Genomic DNA, 24586 nt, shown 5'->3' on the forward strand with positions numbered 1-24586 from the left:
GAATTTCTGTGGATAAATACCTTCATAATATTTTGACCAGACTGTTGCTAAGCCTCTTTTAATTTCCCTAGGTTGATCCTTGGACAACAAGCTAAATGTTTTCAGCTTAGTAAAACTTAACAGAGCGTGCATTCTGTTGGTATAGTTTTTGAAAACTCAGGGTCACCTGACCACAATGAGGCTAAATGAGGCTTAGAAGTTGAATTTTAATGGAGATCCTTACATTTATTGAAACCTTGGTATAAAAGATCACTTTAGTTAAATTCCTGTTACAATACGCAGATGGTGTGTGTGAACACACTATAACAAATCACAAGCAAGATATTATGAAGGAGGCAGCTAGGTAGCACAGTGGATAGAACACCAGGTCTAGAGTCAGCAGGATCTGGGTTCATATCTGGCCTTAGACACTTCTTAATTGTGTGACTCTGAGCAAGTCACTTAGTCTCAGTTGTCTAGCCCTTGCCCTTCTGTTTTAGAGTTGATATTAAGACAAAAGGTAAGAGTTAAAAAAAAAAAAAACTTATGAAAGAGAACTAAAGTAAATGAAATTATTTTTTAATATGTGTGAGCAAAAAAAGATAAACTGGTCATGTGTTGAAAGCAAGATTTAACTTAAGAACAGATCTTGTAGTCTACAAGTGTCTTCTCAGTGTTAAGAAATAATGAGAAAGGCCTCTAGCACTGAGTGAACTTCCTGTGGTGAATTTATGGAACGACATGGTAAGATTCACATTGGATAGATACATGGATGGGTAGCTCTCTCTCTTGTTGAAGGGAATGCCCACATCATTGAAGTGACAGATCCATTTGTGTAATATGCAAGCCTTTGCTTGATAAAAGAAGAACTTATCTTTGTCTTCTCTCCTTATAATAGAGGTAACAATTTTTTTGTATGGGTAATATACTTTAGGCAGTGAACATTGTGTTATCAGCCAAATGTTTCTTCATAGACAACAATAAATAGCCCATGTAGATCTAATCAGAGAATTTTTAAGCAATAGCCCAACTAGACATTTAAAAGTTTATTTTATGATAAACATCTTCCTATATTAGAGATCCGCTGGTCCATCTTAAGCCTGAGCCACTGTTTCATTCTTTGTTGCTGTGACGCTATAAATGTCCTCTAGCCTCCCATTTTCTAGGCGCAGTCAGAGTCTTTATGTCTGAAAAGTCTAAGGACAATAGTTGACGTGCTTTCAACATTGGTTAGCCCCTTAATTAGCATTTCCTTGAGTAGTAAAAATAAAGCCCACATATCTTTAGCTCCTTCATTGTGGAGATGGGTGACTATATGTGATTTTGCAATGCCTCTTTAAAAGTAAAAAAAAATAAAATAAAATGAGGATTATTGTAGAAAATTTAGGGTGAATGGTTTCCTTGATGTATTGTGCATTGTGGGTATATGCCTTTCCCTAATCAGCCACAAGGGGTCATGTGGAAAGTAGGCATTTAACTTCTTAGATCTTATTGTAAATTATAATGTGAATTACCTTTTTCTGGATATAATGGTTTTTTTTACCAAGATTATTAAAAGCATTTAACCCCCAAGATTTTAAAGATACTTAATTCACAGTTTAGAAATCAAGATTCCAAAGAATGAAAGAAGAAACAGAAAAAGGAGATGAATGTTCTATCCCTTTGACATATTTTTTTCACAGGGCTTGTTAACCTACTACATATAGAATTCAGACTTTTAAAACTGTATTGTAAAATAACACGTGGATATATTGCATGAACACAAATTATGCTCAATAAATTTTAGGTAATAATAAAATCATTAATTTGTATTAATAAATGCATTTATGTTATCTATCAATTTTGTTTATTATTTTTGTTATAATTAATGTTATGTTAAATTATACTATTGTTACCTTGTAATTATTTATAATAAATATGAATGTATTAATAATTATATTTTTGTTTTATTGTCAAGGTTTTGCTTCTTGCGCTGCTGTGGTTGTGTATTTTCTGAACGAGCCTTGAAAGAAATCAAAGCCGAAGTTTGTCATACAGTAAGTTCTATGAACCCTATCATCTCTGTCATACAGTCTGTTGACAGTAGTGTTTTATTTGACACAAAGCATAGTTCTACAACTTTATATAACTAAGAAGCCATAAATAGTTATGTGGTGAACCAGTAAAGTTCATAAGTTTTGATAGTGGTAATAGTCAATAAGCATTAAGTACCTACTATGTAACAGGTACACTGTTAAACTCTGGGGATGCAAAAAGAAGCAAAAGATAGTCCCGGCCATCAAGGAGCTTACAATCTAATAGGGGAGACAACATGCAAATAAATATATACAAAGCAAGCTATATACAGGATAAATAGGAAATAATTAAGTAATTAGGGAAGGCTTCCTGTAGAAAGTAGAATTTTAGTTGGAACTTAAAAGAAGCCAAGGAGGTCAGTAGTTGGAGTGGAGGAGGGAGAGCATTCTAGGCATGGGGAACAGCAAGAGAAAATACTTGGAACTGAGATGCAATGTTTTGTTCATAGAACATACAGGAGGCTAGTGTCACTATATTGAAGAGTATTTGTTGGGGGCCAAGATGTAAAAAAGACAGAAAAAGTAGGAGGGCACTAGGTTATGAAGGGGCTTTGAATGCCAAACAGCATTTTGTATTTGCTTCTGGAGGCAATAGGAAACCACTAGAGTTTTATTGAGTTGGGAGTGAGTGTGTAACATGATTAGACTTTAAATTTAAGAAAATCACTACAGTGGCTGAATGGAGAATGAATTTGAATGGTTAGGGACTTGTTGCAGGCAGATTCACCAGAAGGCTCTTGCAGTAATCAAGGCGTGAGGTGATAAGAGTCTGCACTGTGATGGCAGTGTCAGAGAAGAGAAGGTGGCATATGCAAGAGATGTTGCAAAGGTAAAATCAGCAGGCCTTGGAAACATCTTGGATATGGAGTGGGGTGAAAGATAATGAAGAATCTAGGATGACTTTTTAGGTTTTGAGCCTGAGGGACTGGGAAGATGATGTTGCCTTATGCAGTAATGGGGAAGAGTTGGAGAAGATTAATTTTGTTTTGCACATATTGAGTTTGAAATGTCTACTGAACATCCAGTTTGAGATGCCTGAAAAGCATTCGGAGATGTGAGATTGGAGGTTAATTGTTATAATGATGTTGCCAGGAAAAATAGCTGTAATTTATTTCCTGTTCATTTTTCTACATCACAGCTGCTATTTGCAGTGAAAATTGTATTAGATGTTGGGAGAATACAAAGTTTTGTGAAATTATAAGAAACCCCTTGCCTTCATAGATAGGTGACTGTGACATAAATACAAATTATGCTAATATACAGTATTACATGAGAAGTGCATTAAACAGTTGTAAAACAAAGTGCTATCTATGGTCCAAGCTCAGAGAAGGTTAATGATAGGTAACCACGTTTTTAGCCATTCCGTTTAGTATGACAATTCAGTTTTTAATAGAATGTTCATAAATAAACGAATGCAAAAGTATTGATTAGGCATCATCTGTATACCAAATACTATGCCAGGCACTGAGGATACAATTTTAAAAATGAGATATTACATAGTCAAGCAAAACAAATTACCATATAGGCAGTATCCAAAAATGTGTTTTATTTTGCATATTAGTCCATTACCATTCTGTAAGGAGGTGCAATGCTCCCATTAGTCTTCTGGAATCACACATTGGTCAGTTCTTATATCTTTCAAAATTGTTTTTGCAGTATTGATGTAATATAAATTGTTCTTCAGGATCTGCTTGCTTCACTCTGCCTTAATCCATACATATCTTTCAGTCTCTGGAACTGTATTTCTTAGCACAATAGTAGTTTATTACTTTCATATGCTATAATTTGTTCAGCTGTTCCCCAGTTGATGGATACCTCTTAGTTTCCCCCCAGTTTTCAGTTCTTTGCCACCACAAAAAGAGCTACCTAAACGTATTTTATATGTATGGGTCATTTCCTTTTTCTTTGGTCTCCTTGGGGTATATATAGGGTTTATATGTACAGTTGAATGAATTTGGGGGCATAGCTCCCTAATTGCTTTTCAGAATGGCTGGACTAGGTGCAGGTAAGATACCTCAGAGGATAGAGAGCCAGGCCTAGAGATGGGAGGATCTATGTTCAAATTTGGCCTCAGACATGTCCTAACTGTATGAACCTAGGCAAGTCATTTAGCCCCATTTGTCTGTCCCTTACTGCTCTTCTGCCTTAGAACTGTTATTTAGTGTCATTTCTAAGACAGAAGGTAAGAGTTTTTTTGTTTTGTTTTTTTTTAATGGCTAGACAAACTACCAGTTCCAGTATTTATTAGTGCATTAGTGTGGCTATTTTCTCGAAGCCCCTCCAACTCTAGTCATTTTCCCTTTTTGTCAACTTTGCCAATCTGAAAGATATAAAGTGAAACCTTAGAGTTGCTTTGATTGGCATTTCCTTAATATTACTGATTTTGAATGTATTTTTTCACTTGGTTGTTGATAGCTTAATTTTTTATTCTTTTGAAAACTCCCTATTCATATCCTTTAAACATTTATCAGATGAGGAATGACTCTTATTCATAAAATTTTTATCAGTTCCTTATATATCCTTATATAGAGAGACTTTTATCAGAGATACTTGTCGCAAAGATTTTTTTCCAGTTAACTATTTCCTTCTGAATCCCATTCCCCCATTCCTGTTTTTCTTCCCCATTGTATGCTTTTTTACTCACCATTCTTTTTTTAAGATAATCAAAACATAATAAAAATCACTCCCAAGGGCCCTATTTATTTGGTTCCCCCTTTGATCCCCTGGTTACATCATAGGTCTTGAGGTATGCTTACATTATTCCTTCTCCCCATTACTTCATCCTTATAAAGTGTTTTCTGATTGCTCATTTGTATTTTACCTTTTTATTTTTATTCCTATGCTTGTATTTCAGTTTCTAGTCTTTTCATCAGGAATGCTTAGAAGCCTTTTATTTCATTTTTTTTCCTTGTAAGATGATGCTCAGTTTTGCTATTTAAGTTATTCTTAGTTGTAAACCTATATCTTTTGTCTTTTGGAATATCTTATTCCATATTCTCTGCTCCCTTATAGTTGCTAAATCATATGTGATACCTGACTGTTTCCTCAGTGCTTGACCTCTTTCTGACTTCTCGTAGTATTTTTTAATTTTAAAAATCCTTATATCTAATTTATCTCGAGATAAATGCAGCTTTTTCAAAGTTTTTATCTTCTTTAAGGTCTAACTGGGACAAATAAAAACCCTATTCTACCTAGAGAAATGAATACTTAACTCCATTATCTGCATTAGACATCTGTGGAAAATAAAAATCTGTAAAGAATTGTTTTGCTAAACACTTCCCCCTAAGTTGATCTGTAAACTCTATAAAGAGAGGGATAAGACTCTTATCTAAATTATGTTTCTTTCCCCAGATCATCACCTACTAATTTGCTCTGCACATAAACATTTAAACATGTTAAATGAATGAATTTATGTCAAAAAGATGAATCAACCAACTCAAAACACATTTTTATATCCATATAAAATAAAAACATTTTCTCTAATATACTGATACATTACAAGGATTAGATGTGGCAAGTACCAAACAGCACACACAAAAATTAAACTATGTATTAATAGATAGAAAGTAGCTGGTTACATGCTATTTCTATTGTTAAATTTCCCTTCATCTTAAACTTCTCCTCATGCCCCTTCCATCTTCTGGTGTTTAATAAGACCTGAAAGAAAGACACTGAGTCTTTGACCAAATGCATTTATCTCAAGATAAATTAGATATAAGGATTTTTTAAATTAAAAAAATGTTTTCAATAGTTTAAGTGGGTTTTTGTTTTTTAATTGAAAGATATATAAAATGCTTTGGTGGTCTTTAGTATTTCAAAACAGTTAAAAATCAGAAAAAACAAGTGTCTTTCAAATATAATTTCTTGTTCTTTTATTCACAATATGATTTATAAATATATTTACATTATTTTCATAAATTTACTAGATTTTGCAAATAACTGGATATGGTGAGTAGAAAAAGCCTTTGACTCAGGGTCAAGAAATGTGAGTTTTAGACTTGTCTCTACCACTGTTTGACTTTGGGTAAATCACTGAACCTACTCCCCTGGACCTGTTTCTTAAGCTGTAAGTAAGAAGAGGAAGTTAAACAGGATTTATAGCTGTGAGATTCTTTATTTCTATTAAAGTAAAAATTAAATTTGTCCAAGCAGAATGTTCTTTCAAATAATACTAACCCTAGTTCCCAAGACTAAATTCTTAGTTCTGTGGTGTTTCCAAATTTTAAATATACTAAATGGAAAGACTTCATCAAGCACCACTCTAGTTTGTATTACCTATACTATGTAATAGTCATTGTGGTTTCACTTAACAATTTAATCTTTGTGAGTACTACCCATGTAGACTGTGAGTTAGTGAGCTATTTTATTCTTTGTTTCCTCTTTCAGAGAAAATTTCCATCACTTCAAATCTAAAGGTCTGAACATCAGTATATTTGACAGGTGAATCCTAACTTAGGAATGCCAACTTTTATATTAATTCTACCACTGATTGTCTTAATAATACCCAGTTTAATACACAAGACTATGTGTTTGAAATTGTCCTTGTTCCATGTTTTAAAGCAGATAGAATGAGCAGTGGTTTTAGAAAATAGGTTCCTTTGAGATGTGGTTGCTAGGTTTTCTGTTTGCTAATGATTTGTTTATATTAAAAAGAAAATTTAATTGTATTCCCCACAGTGTTCTTTGCCTCATGTTGTAATGAGAAACAAATTTGAAGTGAATATAAAGTGCCCGGCAAGAAACAATACCATGTTCTATGTTATATTACTGGTGTATTTAGAGAAATAGTAGACTTCAACTAGTTCTCCAGACTGGTTAGGTTAAGAAAGCAAAATATTTGCAAAGTTTAAGTAAATAAGTAAAAATATTTGTAAAGTAAGTCTAATATAGTAGAAAAAGTTCTACTATATCAGTAACTATAAGTAAATGGATTTTATTAGAAGAAACAACAAATAGGGTGTAACCATATTGATTCTAGGTTCTTAGATGTGTGTACATAAGTTGTTTTTTTTTTTTTTTAAACCCTTGTACTTTGGTGTATTGTCTCATAGGTGGAAGATTGGTAAGGGTGGGCAATGGGGGTCAAGTGACTTGCCCAGGGTCACACAGCTGGGAAGTGCATAAGTTTTAAATAAGAGAAGAAACCTCACTAATTGTCTAGATTCTATACTGAACTTTTTTATCCAAGAGTTATGAGGCTGTTGGGGTTCCTTTTAATAATACATCCAGAGCCATTCTGTCTGGTGACTCTTTTCAGCCCTGTTTTTTCCAATAACAAAAATGAACAAGACACATTTGTGTTATATGAATCCACAATGACATATTTTCAAAGCAAGATAGAAACAGCCATTTCTATCAAGCTCAACGAAATAACCAAAGAACATTTTTCAGTTTAAAAAAATCCTGAAAACTTGATATACAGAATCCTTTTCATAGGTTGTTATACTTTTGTGTAACATCTAATGCTCATGTTTTCCTTAACTTTCTGGATCCACTTGGCTCTTTACTTATAGCTGTGGTTCAAAAAATATTTAATAATTCTATGTTATATCCTAATTGGCAACTAGAATTACTAGTTCTTTTAGTAACCTGAGCATCACTTTCAAAAAAGTAAAAGACTTTTGTAGTTTTAAGTCAAACTGCACTCTCAGTGGAACACTATCAACTGAGAGACATTGGGGAACAGGAGAAAATACATAGGGATAGTATATTAAGAGACCAAATTTTTTATCTCTTCTTTTCTTACTAACTCAGGATGATGTTTGACAGTGCAACCTTTAACCTCTCTAGATCTTAATTTTCTCATTCTGGAATTGGACTAGATCTTTTAGGTTTCCTTTTTTATTCAAATTCTTCCAAACTAGCATAGTGCCCATTTGTCAGAACTCAGTTTTTGCCTTCCTGAATATTTTCCTTCTTTATCACCATAATTGTTCTTATTGATAAAAGGGAATTAGAAATAATTAAACAGGACTTTACTGTCCTGCTTTAATACCTTTAAAAATTATGTTGAGAGGGGCAGCTGGGTAGCTCAGTGGATTGAGAGTCAAGCCTAGAGACAGGAGGTCCTAGGTTCAAATCCGGCCTCAAACACTTCCCAGCTGTGTGATCCTGGGCAAGTCACTTGACCCCCGTTGCCCACCCTTACCACTCTTCCACCTAGGAGCCAGTACATAGAAGTTAAGGGTTCTAAAAAAAAAATTATGCTGAGAAAATTCTTAACTTGTCATTTGCCCAAACTTAATTTATCTCAGGCATTTGATTAAATAACCTGGAAAGACAATTTTTACTTATTTTTTTACTTTATAGTTGAAAACCGGGAATAGAATTATGATGAAGCTGAACCTTTACAACCAGGCTCAAATAAATATCTTATATTGTCTCCAATGTGTTAATTTTAGGAGAGTTGTTATAAATGTATCATAAATTGCCTTTTAAAATTATTTTTAAAAACTTTTTAGTTCTTAAATATTCATTGTAACTACATATATCTTGTAAGGAATGTTTTCCCAAAAGGTTGCATTTTAAGATTAATTTGGTTCTTCTTCTTCAGGTATATTATTCTACTTTCTTTTCAACTACATGCTTTCAAGGGCAATGTCCTGTGTTTCTGCCACCATTTTGTATACTTCTGCCAATTAGAAGGCTCTCATAATTTCCTTATATTCCATACGTTTTTTTCATATTGCCCTTCTATGCCATTTTGTCTTGGCTTTTTCTTTATTCCCCTTATTACTTTTTGTGGTATTATTGCATTACATATATATTCACATTTTTTATTCTGAGGTGCTTTGAATTCTTTTGGAGGAAAGATACTTTATATCTTTATACTTTCTAAGTTAGGGTGCTGATAGGCATTTGTTAAATATACATCACTGATTTGGGGAGGGATTTAAGTCAAATAATGACATTAAAATGTTAGTCGAGCGAAAGGAGCAGAACCAGAAGAACATTGTACACGGAGACATTGATACATTATGGCACAATTGAATGTAATAGACTTCTCTACTAGAAGCAATGCAATGACCCAGGACAATCCAGAGGAATTTATGAGAAAGAACACTATCCACATCCAGAACTGTGGGAACAGAAATGCAGAAGAAAAACAGGATCAATCATGTAGTTCAATGGGGATATGATTGGGGTTTTGATGTTAAAAGATCACTCTACCGCAAATATGAATAACATGGAAATGAACAATGTTCAATTATTTATAACCCAGTGGAATTGCTCATCAACTCCTGGAGTGGGGAGGGAAAGAGGGAAGAATCATGAATAATGTAACCATGGGAAAATATTCTAAATTAAAAAAAAAAGTTATCCCCCAAAAATGTTAGTTGACAATCTTGAGTTAAACAACAGACTCTCCTTAGTGTTACTGTTTACCATACTAAAATTCCTTTTCATTTCAGAGAAATACAGTATTCATCATAGCTTGGGATTCTTAGAGCAGGGTTGCTTGTTTCTCCATCAGCTGTAGATAAACAAAGATAAACTACTTTAAGTAAAGTAGTTTCTTTACAGCTTGCTGTAAGATAGTACAGAATTTTAAAATATGATTTGCTCATTTTATCCAGCTTTTTTCTCCTTCAATTGGTTCTTAAGCATTCCTTGTATTACTAGTTCCTAGCACATAATAAGTGCTTGTTAATTGATTTTTTCTAGTTATGTAAAAGAAAATTATTTTGGTTTTCAGTAAATCATATTATAAAGCAATTTTAACTTTTAAGATTTCTTCAAAAACTAATGTGATGGGGGCAACTGGGTGGCTCAGTGGATTGAGAATCAGGCCCAGAGATGGGAGGTCCTGGGTTCAAATATGGCCTTAGATACTTCCTAGCTGTGTGATCCTGGGCAAGTCACTTAATTCCCATTGCCTAACCCTTATCATTCTTCTGCCTTAGAACCAATACCCAGTATTGATTCTAAGATGGAAGGTAAGTGTTCAAAACAAAAACAAAAAAGCCTAATATGATATTTTGCTTTTTCTGTGCTTTCTTCTCTGAATTTATGAAAGTTCAGCATATGACAGTCTGTTTCTAAATCCATTGTTGAATTTTTAATGGTTTTAGGTCTAAACTATAAAAGGAATAATGTCCTATATTTTCAGCATTTGCACTCGTTTCCTTCCTTGGATCTGTATTCCCTTAATTTCCAATCAGAGTATAGATTACTATAAATAAGAAAGTAAATCAGAAGACTTGATAGTTTCTCTCTTTATTCTTTGACAGTATGCATTACTTGTAGATCAAATGTTTATTTTCATATTAAAATAGCAAGTCTCTTGCAAATGCCAGTGTGATTCTGAAGGGACCTCTGCTTGATTCAGTACTTTAAGTCTGTGTCTTCTCTCTAAGCATTCCATAACAAGTGGATATCTTGTGAGTTCAAATTTGTTGGCGAATAAGTGAGGGGATTCAATAATCCATTGCAAGTCTCCCAATCCATATACACAAATATTTCGAACATAATGTCCTGTTAAGATAAATTAAAAACATAGTTAGTACAAGCTCATCTGCCTTTGTTTACACAGTAATCATAGTTTTGTAAAATAACTTTGTGTTATAGGATATCACCTGTGAGTTTGTTGGTCTGCTTGCTGTGCACTGAAATTAAACTGGTTACCTTAGGTTTCCATAGTAGCTTTGATGGCAGGGGCTTTTAGAGTTTGGCTTATAAATAGCTAATTGGAAGTTTTTATTCTCATTGACTATAGTTTTTGAACAAAGTTTAATGGCTGCTATGGGTGAATGCTCTGGAATCCTTTGGCTAGAAGTACAAGGGAACCAGGATTGAAAAAAGGAAAAAAAATTAATGGAGGGGAGAGTTTACAAAAATAAGGAAAATCAATACTGCTTCCTCTGAGGTTGTGCAGAATTGTTTGATTGGTGATTCTAAGGTTTGGTGAATACTCTGAAAGATGGGATGAAGCCACATAAGTTTGTAGTGTTCTACTCTGTTAGGCTAGATGGGCAAATATGTTAAATTCTTAAGGGATAACTTTCAAATGAAGACTATAACTAATTTTATTATTTATAATAACATTTTTAAAAATTAGAACTTAAAACCCCAAAACATAATAAGTGATGTTGCATTGGTTTTTTTTATATCTACTAAATTATAGTCCCATGATAACACAAAAGACTAATAATTCATACCTCATTGTGGCCTGGTCATAGATGTGGGGCTTATGAAGGACATTCTTGACTTTTGAGTTCTTAAGTTTAGATTTTTTTATAAAATTTAGACCAGAGATTTTCTGTGTGAGTACTTCTCGAGCCAGATTTCATGTTTTGTTCTTCATTTCCTCTAACACTCCAAGCCAATCCTGTCAGATATTCCTCTCAGCTACATTTATCTCCAGCCTGCTGGTATTAATGAAGATTATTCTCCATTCCTAGAATGTGTTCTTTTCATCTCTTCCTACAGGCTCAGCTTAGTGCACTGCTTTTCCTGTTATTTTTCCCTAAACCCTCCCTCCAAGCAGCTGAAAATATTTTCTTCCTCTTCATATTTTTCTAGCATATTTTGTTGAGCAATCTATTATACCCATCACTCTCCATGTTGTTTTATACATGTCATATCCACCTCAGGAAAGGATAAATTTCCCATGGGTTTATATATGTGACTTTCATTTTTGTCATTCTATCCCTAGAGTCTCACATAGTGTCTTGGACCTAGTAGGTGCTTAAATAATATTTGTTGATTGAATTAAATTTTTCTATATTGTGACATGTTTAGGGATGGCCAGAAACATGTGGTTAAAATATAAATAAAATTTTTTATTTCAAATTTTAAGCAAAATAATACTAGTAAAGGAAAAGTTAAACTTTGGAAAAAACAAATAATTGTGTCATAAAATTTCAAACATTCAATTCTTTCTCTTATCTTACTAATAATAATGACAGTTCTTTATAATTTTATGTACCATCTTTTCTGTTACATGACAACTGACACAAATGACATAAATAAGTATCAGTCCCCAGCTTCTTCTGATAAAAATGAAATCTCTAAAAACTCATGTAATCACAACATATAAACATAAATATATAAATAATTCTACATGGCTGAAAAAGTAGTTAAATGTTTAGATATGTGAACCTACTGCCAAATCCTCTAATACAAAGACGTCAGACCCACACCACGTGCAGCTCACAATACACCCTAGAATGGCTCAAATCAGATTAAAACGTAATTGGGAAATGTTAGCAAAACAAATTAAAAAATACAATAAAACAGCTATTTGCCAGTTTCTATATGACTTTGACACCTTTACCCTAATCCCAATATGGCATAGAAGTAACCCTGGGTTCTTAAAAGCTATGACATTGGAACAAATGCTGTGTCAGATTCAACTAAAGTGGAATGGCTTCTAGTATTAAACTAGTAGTAAACTATCTAGCACTAAATCAACAAGTATTACTTGCTATTTGTATATTTTATCTCTTAATCTGAGTACCAATTCTCACCAAGTTGGCCTCAGGGTGAAGATTTTTTTTTTTTTTAGTTTACAGCAGTTCTCAAAGGTCACCTGCTAGAGAGGATTGTGATATATATTGCTGGAGGAAGTCCCTGAGCCAATAAAATGATTGATCTTTGGTGTATTCATTTATTGGACATGTAAGCAGCTGTTAAATAAAAAAATAATAGACTATCTACAAAAGGATCTCACTTTGTTACTGTCATCCTGTGAGACCTTGGGCAAGTCACTTAACTCCTGTAGTCCTTAGTTTCTAGCTTTAATAAATTTAGTAATCTTACATCTTCAACATTTACTTGTCAAAGGATCATGCCATTGAATGTTATTGCTTAAAGATCATATTTTTTCTTACTCTAATAGTTAAAAAAAAGATCAGCAATTTAATCAATAAATACATCTCCTCCATTAAGATCACAATTCTCCTCTAGGCCTTAATGTAGGTGGGTTTTCATAAATTGTTGTGAGCAAAAAATCCACTAGGTGGCCCAACTCTAGGTGATAGACCATGTTGTTTGATCAAAATTCTCATTAAGTCCACAGCCTGTTTATTTTAGGCAGGCCTGCCTGGCTTTCTGCTAGCCCCTTGGCTTGGCACACCTGATTCATTTGCATAACCAATGTATCATAATCAAATGAAGAATTGCAATGAGTTTGAACATGTGAATTTGCAAGTTTGTTCTCTAGACCTGATTCAACGTATACAAATCAAACTCGCTGTAACATAAGAATAAGAAAATAGGTTATTTTCATCATGATGAGAGGCAGTGTGCCATAATGGATAGAGTGCTAAATGTAGAGTCAGGAGACCCAGATTCAAATACTGCCTTGCTTCAAAGTGAGTTCATCATATGATACTAGACAAGTCACTCATATTCATAAAACTTGTAAAACAGAATAATGATAATAGGGCTATTTAGTTCACAGAGTGATTGGGAGAATCAGATGAGCCAACGTATGTAAAGTGCTCAGGAAATCTTTAGGTGCTACCTAAAAGTGAGCTACTATCACGTTGCTTTTCATTACAATGGACAGGAGATTGCTTTGTAGTCAGAAATGGCTTACTCTTTAAAAATGCTTAGTGTATAATGGGCCACAGATGCCCTTGTTTGGGTAAAATTTTCTGTCTCAAAACTTCTTACTTTATGACCCATACATAAGTGAAATTCATTTTGTCATATCCGAAATATGTGTGTGCCCCCTCAATAGCAAGCTCCTTAAAAGACAGGAATCAATTTTTTCATTTCAATCTGTGTTAGTGTCTTTTTATCAGATAAACAAATAGGCTCAAGTTTTTTCCTGCTTAAGAATGCAACTGACTATTCATTTAATGGGCAAAAACATACTGCAATATGGGGGTTGAATTTTGCACCTTAAATATTTTTGATCCAAAATTTAAACAACGTTGCACTTTTAAGCCTAATTTTAAAAATATATCTTTGGGGTGGCTAGGTGGCTCAGCGGATAGAAAATCGGGCCTGGAGACAGAAAGACCTGTGTTCAAATATGACCTCAGATACTTCCTAGCTGTGTGATCCCAGGCAAGTCACTTTACCCCAATTGCCTAGCCCTTACTGCTCTTCTGCCTTAGAACCAATACTTAATACCAATTCAAAGGCAGAATGTAAGGGTTTAACACACACACACACACACACACACACACACACACACACACACACACACAAATACACACACACACACATTCTATTCTTTCTCTGCAATATTAGCACACATGCAGAGAACTGGAAGAGATAGATGGATAACTGATTTATTATAAACTTTTATAATTATATCTATCCTATTTAAATATTGAGAATTAGTTTATAATCTCTAGTTCATTTATAGATTTTCTTGACAAGTGGAACAATACTGTTTAAGAGCCAGTGCTTATATTATTCTTATGCCACTTGAATATTATAAAACCTCAGGATTGCAATGGATCTTAAGATACCGGCTTGCATAACACATGCATCCCAAGAATCCCTTCCATATTGAGAAGTGGTTTTGTAGCTTTTATTGGAAGACTTATGGTCAAGGATAACCACTTAACTCCCAAGGCAGCTCTGATTTGTAGGAAATGTTTTCTTCTTTCAAGTTGGAATCTATTATCTCTGCAACTTGTATCTCCAGTTCCTACTTCCTCTTTTTGGAAGCCAAGACAAGGAAATCTAATCCTTTTTCCCTATATGAAAGTGGTCCAGATACTTGAACACAGTTCTCATGCTTTCTCCCCATGCCATCCCCCACCCCCTGTCACCTGTATTTTTAATAGACATTCAGTCTTTAATCTCAGACATTGATGATAACTCAAGATTTCTGCCAACATGAGATGGAAGCAACCACTCAGCCAGTTCTTAATCTGCATCCCTATTCTGCCCTTTCTCTCACATCTCACATAAGAGGAGCACAAGTAGACTTTGGTTAGTGTTTTGCCTTGTTTTAAAAAGAAGAGGAGAATCTGACTTGACCTATTCTTGACATGTAGATTTCACAAATCATGACTTTCATGACATAGTATGATTTAGAACATTACTAGCAATTTGAAATCAAGTTTACTGATCTGTAGCTTATAGATGCTATCATTTTCCCACTTACATGAAATTTCAAACATTTGTCCTTTCTATTTCTCTAATGCCTCATGTTCTCTACAGTCTTTCAAAGATAACTGTATATTTGAGTATAATTGGATATTTATTATTACCTTTGCATCCATTATGGACAACTCCTTCCATATCTTTCCACTTAATAGCCCGAATATGCCCTTCCCACTCAGCGTTTGGTGTAGCACCTGGAGCATCTAAGGGGAAAAAAATCATTTGGGGAAGATTAAAAATAACTATAATTATCCCCCAGAATGCCTTCTCAAGTACAAGAACTAGTAAGCTGATTGTTTTAGAATAGAATTAAAATACGTCTAGGAAGTGATTAACAGCAGTAAGTGCCTTTATATTTTGCTGGGTAAAAGAGTAAAAATAACACCATATGGTTTAGTAGAAAGAACACTGGATTTGGAATTAAGAGAATTTAGTTTTGAACCCTATCTTCCTCTTACGATCTATGTGACTGAACAAGTTACCAAATGATTTCTGAGCTTATTTCCTCATCTATTAAATAATAGAGCTAGACTGGATGAACACTAAGGTCCTTCACAATTCTAAATTCTGTGAAATTCAGCTTACCATTATTCCCTTCAAGGATTTCTCTGTCCTCTTTATGTAGGATTAGGTAGGAATATTTGCCTTACTGTCTTGCCTGAAAATGAGATCATAGCTTCTGCAAAGGAGAAAAAGAAACCAACCTTGCAGCACTTTTGTTAACTATTGACAATGACATCTGGGTCATTAAAGGTCCAGCACCATTAAAAGAATGCAATAGTTAATGTTCTTTTACGTTAGTTTAAACTATCAAGAGTCACTTTAATGCTTAGCCATTAAACTTGTATTTATCCATTTTAGCTGCATAAACAGAATGGCTGTTTTTCTAAATATTTTCTTAAACTCTTTCATAAATAGTGCAGGTTTTAGCTCTTAAGTACCCATGAAACATTACTTCTGTTAACTAAAGGAAAATCAAGCTGATAAAGTCTGGCATTTCCAACGTAGAAGAAAAAATAATTGACCACATTATATAACATAGCTATGTATTTAGATTTTATTTCTTCTGTCCTTATCATGTAGCATTTGTAAAGCACTTTCCCCTCATAATGTATTTTCCATAATAATCTGTAGAAATCAGTGACTGTTTCATTTTTTCTTTATATCCCCAGAGCCTAACATAGTGCTTATTTCATAGAAAGTGCTTAAGGAATGCTGGTTAATCTTTTGCAACTATGGTTTAAACCAGCTGGAGAATCTGTAGTGGAAGCCAACCAGTAAGGTGATCAGCTGAGGATTAAATCTAAGATTATCATACAAGTGATGATATGTTCTGCATATTATTTTTTCACCTCTGAGTTTTCAATATGTTGTCTTTTTGTCTTGGATCAGACCATTTGGTCATTAACTCATTCCAGTTTGAATCCAATATGGACTTAAATTAGCTGCATTACTAAAAGAGAAACTTCTTCTTGAACACAAAATGCATCCTTAACTATAAACTAGCCACACAAGGATTCTTTTTTTTTTTAAATCTATGAGTATGCACTAGTTTTCTTTTGTTAAGGCTTGGAACAATTTTAAAACAAATTTCTTTAAAAGATAATATAACGGAAAATAAATTTTATATCCTTGTTTTAATTCTTTCTCCTAAATAGTTGATTAAATTTAGAGCCTGACAAACATAGCTCAGAGACAGTAATAGCCTTAAACATTACAAATAGCATTTTCATTCTAAATAGCATTCCAGAATATTTGTATTGAAGTAGTCTCATAACTTTCAAATCAAGGCTTTTAAATTCTGTATAATTGTTTGGGGAAAGGAAGGAGCAGAGTCAAACTCCACAGGTTTTGAGGCCTGGGTCTTGGCTGGTTTTATACCATTGATAAAGAGATGTGCCTTCTTATTCCTATCGTGGGATGTGTATCATGTTTGGCAGAAACTTAAAGAGCTCTTGGGAAAAATGTTTGAATAGATAAGGTTTGAAATGAAATAAAACTTAGCTGAGGCAGCACTGCTTCCTGCCATCCCTTAGATCCCAGACAGTTTATCATTTATCTTACCTCTTAACCTATTCAGAGTAACCCAGTAATGTTCATCAGGACTGTATGTATCTTTTGACCATTCAAGCAAGTCTTTTGCCCTGACATCTGTCAATGCAAATTCAACAAACTGCCTAGTGAGTACATAATAGGCACTTCCAAAGTATATTGTTAAGTTGTGAGGGGGATCGGTTTTTTCTTTCTTAGTTGGATAAACATAAGCATTTCCTTGATGAACATATTCTTTGTAACTTTGCTGTGTCCTGTATTTCATGTGTGCAGGCTGAATTATTCCTGGAGTCATATTTTTACCATTCCATTTGCTTTTTATATACTGGATGATTTCTTTGTTTGTCTTGATTGGATAATCCTGCCCACATAAGTTTATTACATACTTCCACTGAAACGTGGAGCTCACTAGGTCTTTCATACAATTAATATCTGCTTGTAGTCTTGAAAATCCACCATAAATCACAGTCTCCCTCTTTGATGAAATAAAAATGTTTTTGAAACAATCAACCAGGTTTTTCACTGCAGTTTTATAATTCTGGGGGGATTTTTCATCAATGTGTATACAGTAAACATTCTGAGGAACATAAATAGCTCTGAGAAGCTTCACAAACATAGCTAACTCCTTATGAATGGTTATGATGTATGCCAAGGAGAAATTTCCCTCTTCTGCAGACAGGGGTTTTGTTATGAAATGTAGTCCATGAAAAATAAGAGAGCAGTTACAGTTGCCTGGTTTCTCTAAGCAAGGGTTTATTTCAGGTTGTTGAGTGTTTTGTTGACAGAGCTGTCCAATTTGAGGGGCAGCCCCTTTCCCTTCAAAAAGGGCTGAACATATTTCATCTGGATAAAAGCCACACTCTGTTGATTCTGGGTAAGTTGGTTCTTCTTTTGATTCATCTGGAATTGTATTCCTCACATAAAGAAAAATGAAGATAAAAATGCAAATACCAATGCACACTAAAAATCCTGACTTTGTTGCATCCAGTTGGTTCATTTTTTATCCTATGAGCACTTTCTTCTTACCATAGTTTGAACAAATATTTGTTTAAGCCTCCTAAAAAAAAGAACATGAAATTTAAGGTTAGCTTTTTAAAAAATGAACTTAAAAGCAAACTTTTGGGAGATTTTTGTTTGCTTTGCTTTTACAGAAATACTACCCAAAATAAAATAAAACACAAAAGAACTGCTAGAAAACCTAATCTATGTATAACATGTATGCGTATACTAACCCATATTCTTATGAATAGCAATAGTAAATCATTTATTTAGCATTTACACTTTATGCAACTTTCTTTACTATAGTAGCCTTGTGAAGTAACTAATGTTTTATTGTCCCTCTTTTTGCAAAAAAGGAAACTGAGATTTAGAAAAATGAAGTAACTTGCTCAGGCTCACCACCTATTAAGAGCTAGGTCATTTAATATCACTATACTTTGTTATCTCCTTTGGATATAGATATTGAAGATAATGATAAAAATCTCTCTTATTTTACTCTCATATTGCCTTTTTCTTTTTACATTGCCTTTTTTTCATGTTTTTTTTTGCCATGACCAATCTAATCCAACAAACACTTATTGAATACCTACTATTTGCTAGGCACTGAGAACACAAAGACAAAATGAAAAATAGGCCCTGATCTCAGGGAGATTACATTCTACCATTGGATGGATTGGAGGGTTATGATTTTAGCTACAACCCACAACTGTGAGGGATGATCCTTGTTCTTCAGGGACTGTTTGCCACAATCCTAGAGCCACAGTCACCCCAACCAAAAGCTCCAAAAGGCTAACTTCCCAAAGGAATTATGGCTTTTATCACCCAGCACTCCTTCCAGACTCTATCCCAACCAAATTGCAATCACCACAATTCATTTCCCTTTTTGCCCATTTGAGAGCAACCTGCCTCACATTCATAGGTTCTGTTGACCCTAAACCTAGGGTATGAGCTTCTTCTGTTAATCCCTGGATCACAACCACTAGGACCCCTCCCAGATACATTTTGGGGCTTCTTCCTCCTGCAAAACTCTTACATTCACAATTAAAGGGATCTCTCAGCCTTAAGTGTGGCCTGTGATTTCACTGATTTATGGAACCCAGTGTAAGGAAGCTGCTTCTCCCTATGTATTGCAGTTGCTACTCTGCAATTTATAGTTTGGGCAGAGAGAGGACTTTGAGACATTAAGAGCACCTTCAATATAATCTCAGAAAAGGAACTTGAACCCAGTTCTTAACTCTCTATTTGCTATAAGATGTTGTCTTTTATTACTGTCTATAAGATCCAGATCACAATGAAATGTTTTATTTTTTAAAGGTCATTGAATATTTCCTTAGGCTGTAAAATGTTTTCATCTGTTATAACAAATGAGTTTGGGGGAAGATCCTTCCATCTCTTTTTTATTTTTTAAACTCCTACCTTCCATCTTAGAATCAATACTAAGTATTGATTCCAAAGAAGAGTGGTAAGGGATAGGCAGTCGGGAGAGGGGGACTAGAGGAGAGGGTGGCGTGGAGTGTTATAGTCTGAGGTCAGATTTGAAGCCAAGACTCACATCTCTAGGCCTGGCTTTCTATTCTACTGAGCTACCTAGCTACCCTTCTGCCATCTCTTTTGTTAAGCTAGGCTTTAATTGTGGAGAAAATTAGTGAAGTATTCCTGATTATGTAAAAGCTTGCTGTTAAGAAAAGTAAAGCTTATTTTTGGGGGACAGTTGGGTAGCTCAGTGGATTGAGAGCCAGGCCTAGAGATGGGAGGTCCTAGGTTCAAATCTGGCCTCAGACACTTCCTAGCTGTGTGACCCTGGGCAAGTCACTTAACCCCTATTGCCTAGCCCTTACTACTCTTCTGCCTTAGAACTAATACACAGTATTGATTCTAAGACAGAAGGTAAGGTTTAAAAAAAACAAAACACACAACTTATTTCTCTCTTTAAAATTGAATATAGTTCTTTGCTTCATTTTGTTTTAAAATTTGGTTAAATTCACTCTCCTACTTAAAATCAGAGAGTTGAAGATGGTTTCAGTTTTAACATTCTATGGCTTTTGTATTTAAGTTAAAGCTTTTTACACATAAGGCATCTTTTGGGGATATACATTCAAAACTATACTCTTATGGATAAAATAAATACAATTTCAAGATAATGCAAAAGGTTCATTTAAAATAGTTTACTTTCCCCCACCCCCCTCCAAAACATATCTAATAGACCTGAGAAATTGAAAAATACTGATTTCAATCTGTTTTGATTACTACTCACCTACTTAGAGGCTAATGAGAGAAACTGAGAGTGGAGAGAGGGAGTATTCACAACTAGATAAATAAACTCTGAACAACTGAGAACCGATAAGCCTGATGAATATGGAATATATTAAAATAGTGAAGATTTGCAGAATGTTATATTCAAGAGACTTTTAGTTTGAGAATCATTCATTGTCTAATTAATACAGCATTATTTTAGCTTTTTTCTAGCAAGAGCCCTAAGAGATGGGTTGGAAAAAAATGACCAATTAGCATAGATCAAAAAAGTCTATGAAAGGTAACTGATTTTTACTTTCAAATATTTTTGTTATTTTTTAACTTTGCCATTTTTGTTCTATTTTTCCCCCTGGGTCCTGGCTAGACTTTCGCTGTCATTTCCTGGTAGTCTTCTTCAAAAAATCAAGTGAGAAACAAGGAAAGAGAGTACCAACATTTTTACATTATACCCCTCCCCCCAAACAAACAAATAAACAAAAATACCTTTTACCTCTCCCTTCCCAGTGGTTACCAGTTATAAGGAGCCATAATTTTCCTACTGCTGTGTAGATGAGTTCCCTCCCTTTCCTGGGGGTGTATTAGGTGTTTCAAATTGGCAGGGCCTTCAAAATAGAGCAGATACAAAAAGGTTACCTGGTAACCGTGAGATTTGGTTCTTTAGGAAGAGAGCATATTATTATAAGCTTTTCCCTGGTATCTCCCTAATTTCCCATCGTAAATATTTATATCTTCAAAAGAGTAGTTATTGAGTAAATTTATTTCCTAGAATAAACCCTTTCTTTTTCACCTAGAGTTAACTCGAATTCCTGTAGCAAAAAGAGCTTTATTCATAGCAAAGTTGTATAAGGTAGGTAGAGCTAGCTCCCTGTGTAATTTTGTCCATATTAAAATCATCTGTTATTTCTCCCATGAATTCCTACCTCTTTTCTTTGGCCACTGTTTTCTCTTCAGCCATGAAGCCTCTTCTAGCTACAAGATTTCCTCCTTGAGTTAGAAAAGAATATCCCCTCCTTTTAAGAATAAGCCATAATCTTCCTCTTGCCTCCCTTTCTTCCTCTTCTCTTCCTATTCTACCTGTACATACGTGCCCTCTCCACTGCTTCCAAAATTGCCTAGGAACTTTTATGAGTTTGGAGGAAAAACATATCTGAAATCTCCTGAGGCTTCAAGGTTTAAAGGAAGCTGTCAGGAAGCAGTCCCACACCCTTTTGTTGTTCGTTTTCAACAGTGAACCAAATCCTTGTGAATTTTAAAGTCACATTAATGATGTAGTGGTTAAGGCAACATTAAACAAGGTATGAAGCCCCCCTTTTTAAAATGACTGGCTATGGAGCAGCCAGGTGGCTCACTGGATTGAAAGCCAGGCCACGAGATGGGAGGTTCCAGGTTCAAGTCTGGCCTCAGACACTTCCTAGCTCTGTGACCCTAAACAAGTCACTCAACCCCCATTGCCAAGCCCTTACTTCTCTTTTGCTTTAGAACCAATACATAATATTGATTCTAAGATGGAAGGTGAGGGTTCTTTAAAAATAAAATAAAGTGACTGCCTTTAAGAGTTCTGGGTTTTGTTTTGTTTGTTTTTTGTACCAGAGAGACTGAGTCTATCTAGGGCTTCTAAGTTTAGAGGAAATATGGTAGAAATAGTCCCATGATGGTTGAATAAAGGGCATGTGAGCTGAGTATCCCCTCATACCCTACAATATTTCTGCCAAGTATGGGGAGCAAAAATATTACCTTTCTAAATTGGGCTAGTGTGGCCTGTGGGAGATTGTTGCAAAGAAGGAGGGTTTTAATAAACCCTCTATGGGATGAAAAGGAAAAGACTGACAAGGTTTTATGTTTTTGCCGTCGTCATTAATTAGTGCATATCAATCTCTCCTTTCTTCCTTTATAGGTCTCAGCCATTTCATTTTATTAATATCTTTATGCTACCCAAGTTAGTAGAGCTTTTACTCCCAAAATTGGATTTAGAGGGTAAAATTGGTATGGGATGGTAGGGATAAAGATCAACAGAAGGATGTCTAAAAAAATCCATAAAGGATCTGCCCCTTAGTAAACAAGAAGCTGAGGGAAGTATCCCCAGAATGTGTAGGCACCTGGGTTCTATTCGACAGCGTGTCCCCATTTTAACCTTAAGTGTGGATCCAATTTTCAGTGGAAAAAATTCAAAATGTAAAGAAAGCGAGGCAAGTATAAAGTATTTTTTCCTAAGAGGATAGAATGGAAGTGTGAAGTGGGAGAAAAGCAGGGGAAGAAGATTGCTTGATATACACTTATCTCATTTCAAAATGAAAACTTCAAAAATAAATCGTCCAGACCCTTGTTTTCTCCTCCCCTTGAACTTTTAATCATTCCTTTTGCTTTTTAGAAGTGGTAAATATTAGTTTTACTTACTCTTTTTGAATCTTGATCACCACCTCAATTAATTGCTGAATACTCTTATGGAGTACCTAGAACAAGAGTGATACAGTAATTGTAATTTTTGTTTGTTTTTTGGAAGGCATCATGGCACACTAGATAGGGTACATGACCTTCAGTAATTACCCAACTTAACTTCTCTGTACCTCAGTTTCATCTGTAAAATGAGGGGTTTAGACTCGATGACTTCTGTGGTCCTTTTCAGCTCTAAATCTACAAACCTATTATGTTAGGAAGTAAAAACATATAGTCTAAGTGGAAATATTAATAATTCTATTAACTTACACATTTGAAAATGCTTGTGGATTTATGGAGTAGTAGAAAAAAGAAAAACCTAGGCTTAAACCTTGGCTCTTCTCTACTTAAATATTTGTATTACCTTGGGTAAGTCACTTAACTTCTCTAGGCCTCTGTTTCCTCCTCTGTAAAATGAAGAAGTTGCAGGTTTTCATATCAGCACTCTTCATGGTTACAAAGAACTGGAAACAAAGTGGATGCCCATGAATTGGGGAATAGCTGGAAAAACTATGGTATATAATTATAATGAAACATTGTGTAGTAAAAAGTGACAAAATGAGAAATTCAGAGAATTATTAAAAGATTTGTATGAACTGATACAAAGCAAAATAAACAGAACAGAAAATTGTATATATGATTATAACAATATAAAATAAAAGAACATTAAAAGAAAGTTGAAATCCATTGACTACCTACTAGATACTGTGCCAGACACTAGGGAAATAAAGACAAAAATAAAACTGCCACCAAGGAGTTTATAATCATTCTGTGAGGGGAAATGCCATGTGCACAAGATAAATCAATACAAAACACACACTAAGTACTTTAGGGGTGAGAGGAAAATTTGAAGAATTAGAGTAAGCCTCCCTTTTGTAGGAGGTTGCACTTGGGCTATTCCCTGAAGGAAGCTTGGGTAAGAGGTTTAGGTGAAGAAAGGGAAAGCTTATTAAGGGCACAGAGGAGAATCCTGTGCAAATTATATATGGGGTGAAGTGTCCTGTTACATGTAGGGGATGGGAAGTAGGTCAGTTTGAGTGCAGGAGGGAAGTAATGTGAAATAAGTTCAGGAAAAATGTATTGGAGCCAGGCTGTGAAGGATTTTAAATCTCAGAGGGATTTATATTTGATCATAGAAGCAAAAGCGAGTACTGAATTTTTTGAAGCAAAGCAAACAAACTGCTCAGACCTGTGCTTTACAGATATCATTTTGGCAGCTGTTTGCAGTATGAATTAGAGAAGTGAGGAAACTGGGAGTAGAGAAACAATTAATTATAAGGCTTTTGTAGTGGTCCAGGTGAAAGATCATGAGGGCTTGGAATAGAGTGGTGACTGAATGAAGTGGAGTGGAAGAAGGAGATGTGGGTGATTTGAAGGTTGAATTGATGAAACAGCAACTGATTTGATACAGCCCGGGTAAGAAAGAGAAAAGAATAATGAAAAACCAATGACATGAGACAGCTGTAGGTGGCTTAGTGGATAGAGAGCCAGCCCTAGAAACAGGAGGTCCTGCGTTCAAATCTAGCTTTAGACATTTTCCTAGCTGTATAACCCTAGGCAAGTCATTTAAACCCAGTTTCTTAGCACTTACTGTTCTGCCTTAGAGCCAATATTTAGTATTGATTCTAAGATGGAAGCTAAGGGTAGGGAGAAAAAAAACCATTGACAGTCTCAAAAGACAACTTCTTCATTCCACAATAGAGGTAAGGAACTACTATAATAGA

At 34.6% G+C, this 24586-nt stretch overlaps 2 protein-coding genes across 3 annotated transcripts in view; one reads left to right on the top strand and one right to left on the bottom strand.

Moving 5' to 3' along the window:
- RTF2 (replication termination factor 2) overlaps window positions 1-24586 on the top strand; it is a 75918-nt gene that overhangs the window by 14152 nt on the left and 37180 nt on the right. Inside the window, exon 5 of the mRNA XM_044663836.1 lies at window positions 1937-2015. Coding sequence (XP_044519771.1) covers window positions 1937-2015 — 79 coding nt within the window. The remainder of the gene's footprint in view (window positions 1-1936; window positions 2016-24586) is intronic.
- On the bottom strand, window positions 10256-22987 carry LOC123237143 (beta-1,3-galactosyl-O-glycosyl-glycoprotein beta-1,6-N-acetylglucosaminyltransferase 7-like). 2 transcript variants are annotated; one of them, XM_044663834.1, is made up of 5 exons: window positions 22824-22987; window positions 20920-21031; window positions 17190-18234; window positions 15233-15328; window positions 10256-10529 (listed from the first exon to the last, which is right to left on the bottom strand). In XM_044663834.1, the coding sequence occupies exons 3-5, from the start codon at window positions 18172-18174 to the stop codon at window positions 10303-10305; spliced, it is 1308 nt and encodes a 435-aa protein (XP_044519769.1). In that variant the 5' UTR covers window positions 18175-18234; window positions 20920-21031; window positions 22824-22987; the 3' UTR covers window positions 10256-10302. The 2 variants fall into 2 exon arrangements, with proteins under 2 accessions (XP_044519769.1, XP_044519770.1); XM_044663835.1 differs by lacking the exon at window positions 20920-21031.

Source organism: Gracilinanus agilis, chromosome 2, assembly GCF_016433145.1.
Source record: "Gracilinanus agilis isolate LMUSP501 chromosome 2, AgileGrace, whole genome shotgun sequence".
Classification (NCBI taxonomy): Eukaryota; Metazoa; Chordata; class Mammalia; order Didelphimorphia; family Didelphidae; genus Gracilinanus; species Gracilinanus agilis.

Bases quoted from the DNA above. Each gene is read 5' to 3' on its own strand.
- LOC123237143 (XM_044663835.1), bottom strand. From the start codon at position 18,174: ATGAACCAACTGGATGCAACAAAGTCAGGATTTTTAGTGTGCATTGGT. The intron at 15,329-17,189 runs GTAAGATAAATG...TTTTCCCCTTAG, and splicing joins TACTCTGAATAGGTTAAGAG to ATGCTCCAGGTGCTACACCA. The intron at 10,530-15,232 runs GTAATAATAAAT...TTATCTTAACAG, and splicing joins TGTCCATAATGGATGCAAAG to GACATTATGTTCGAAATATT.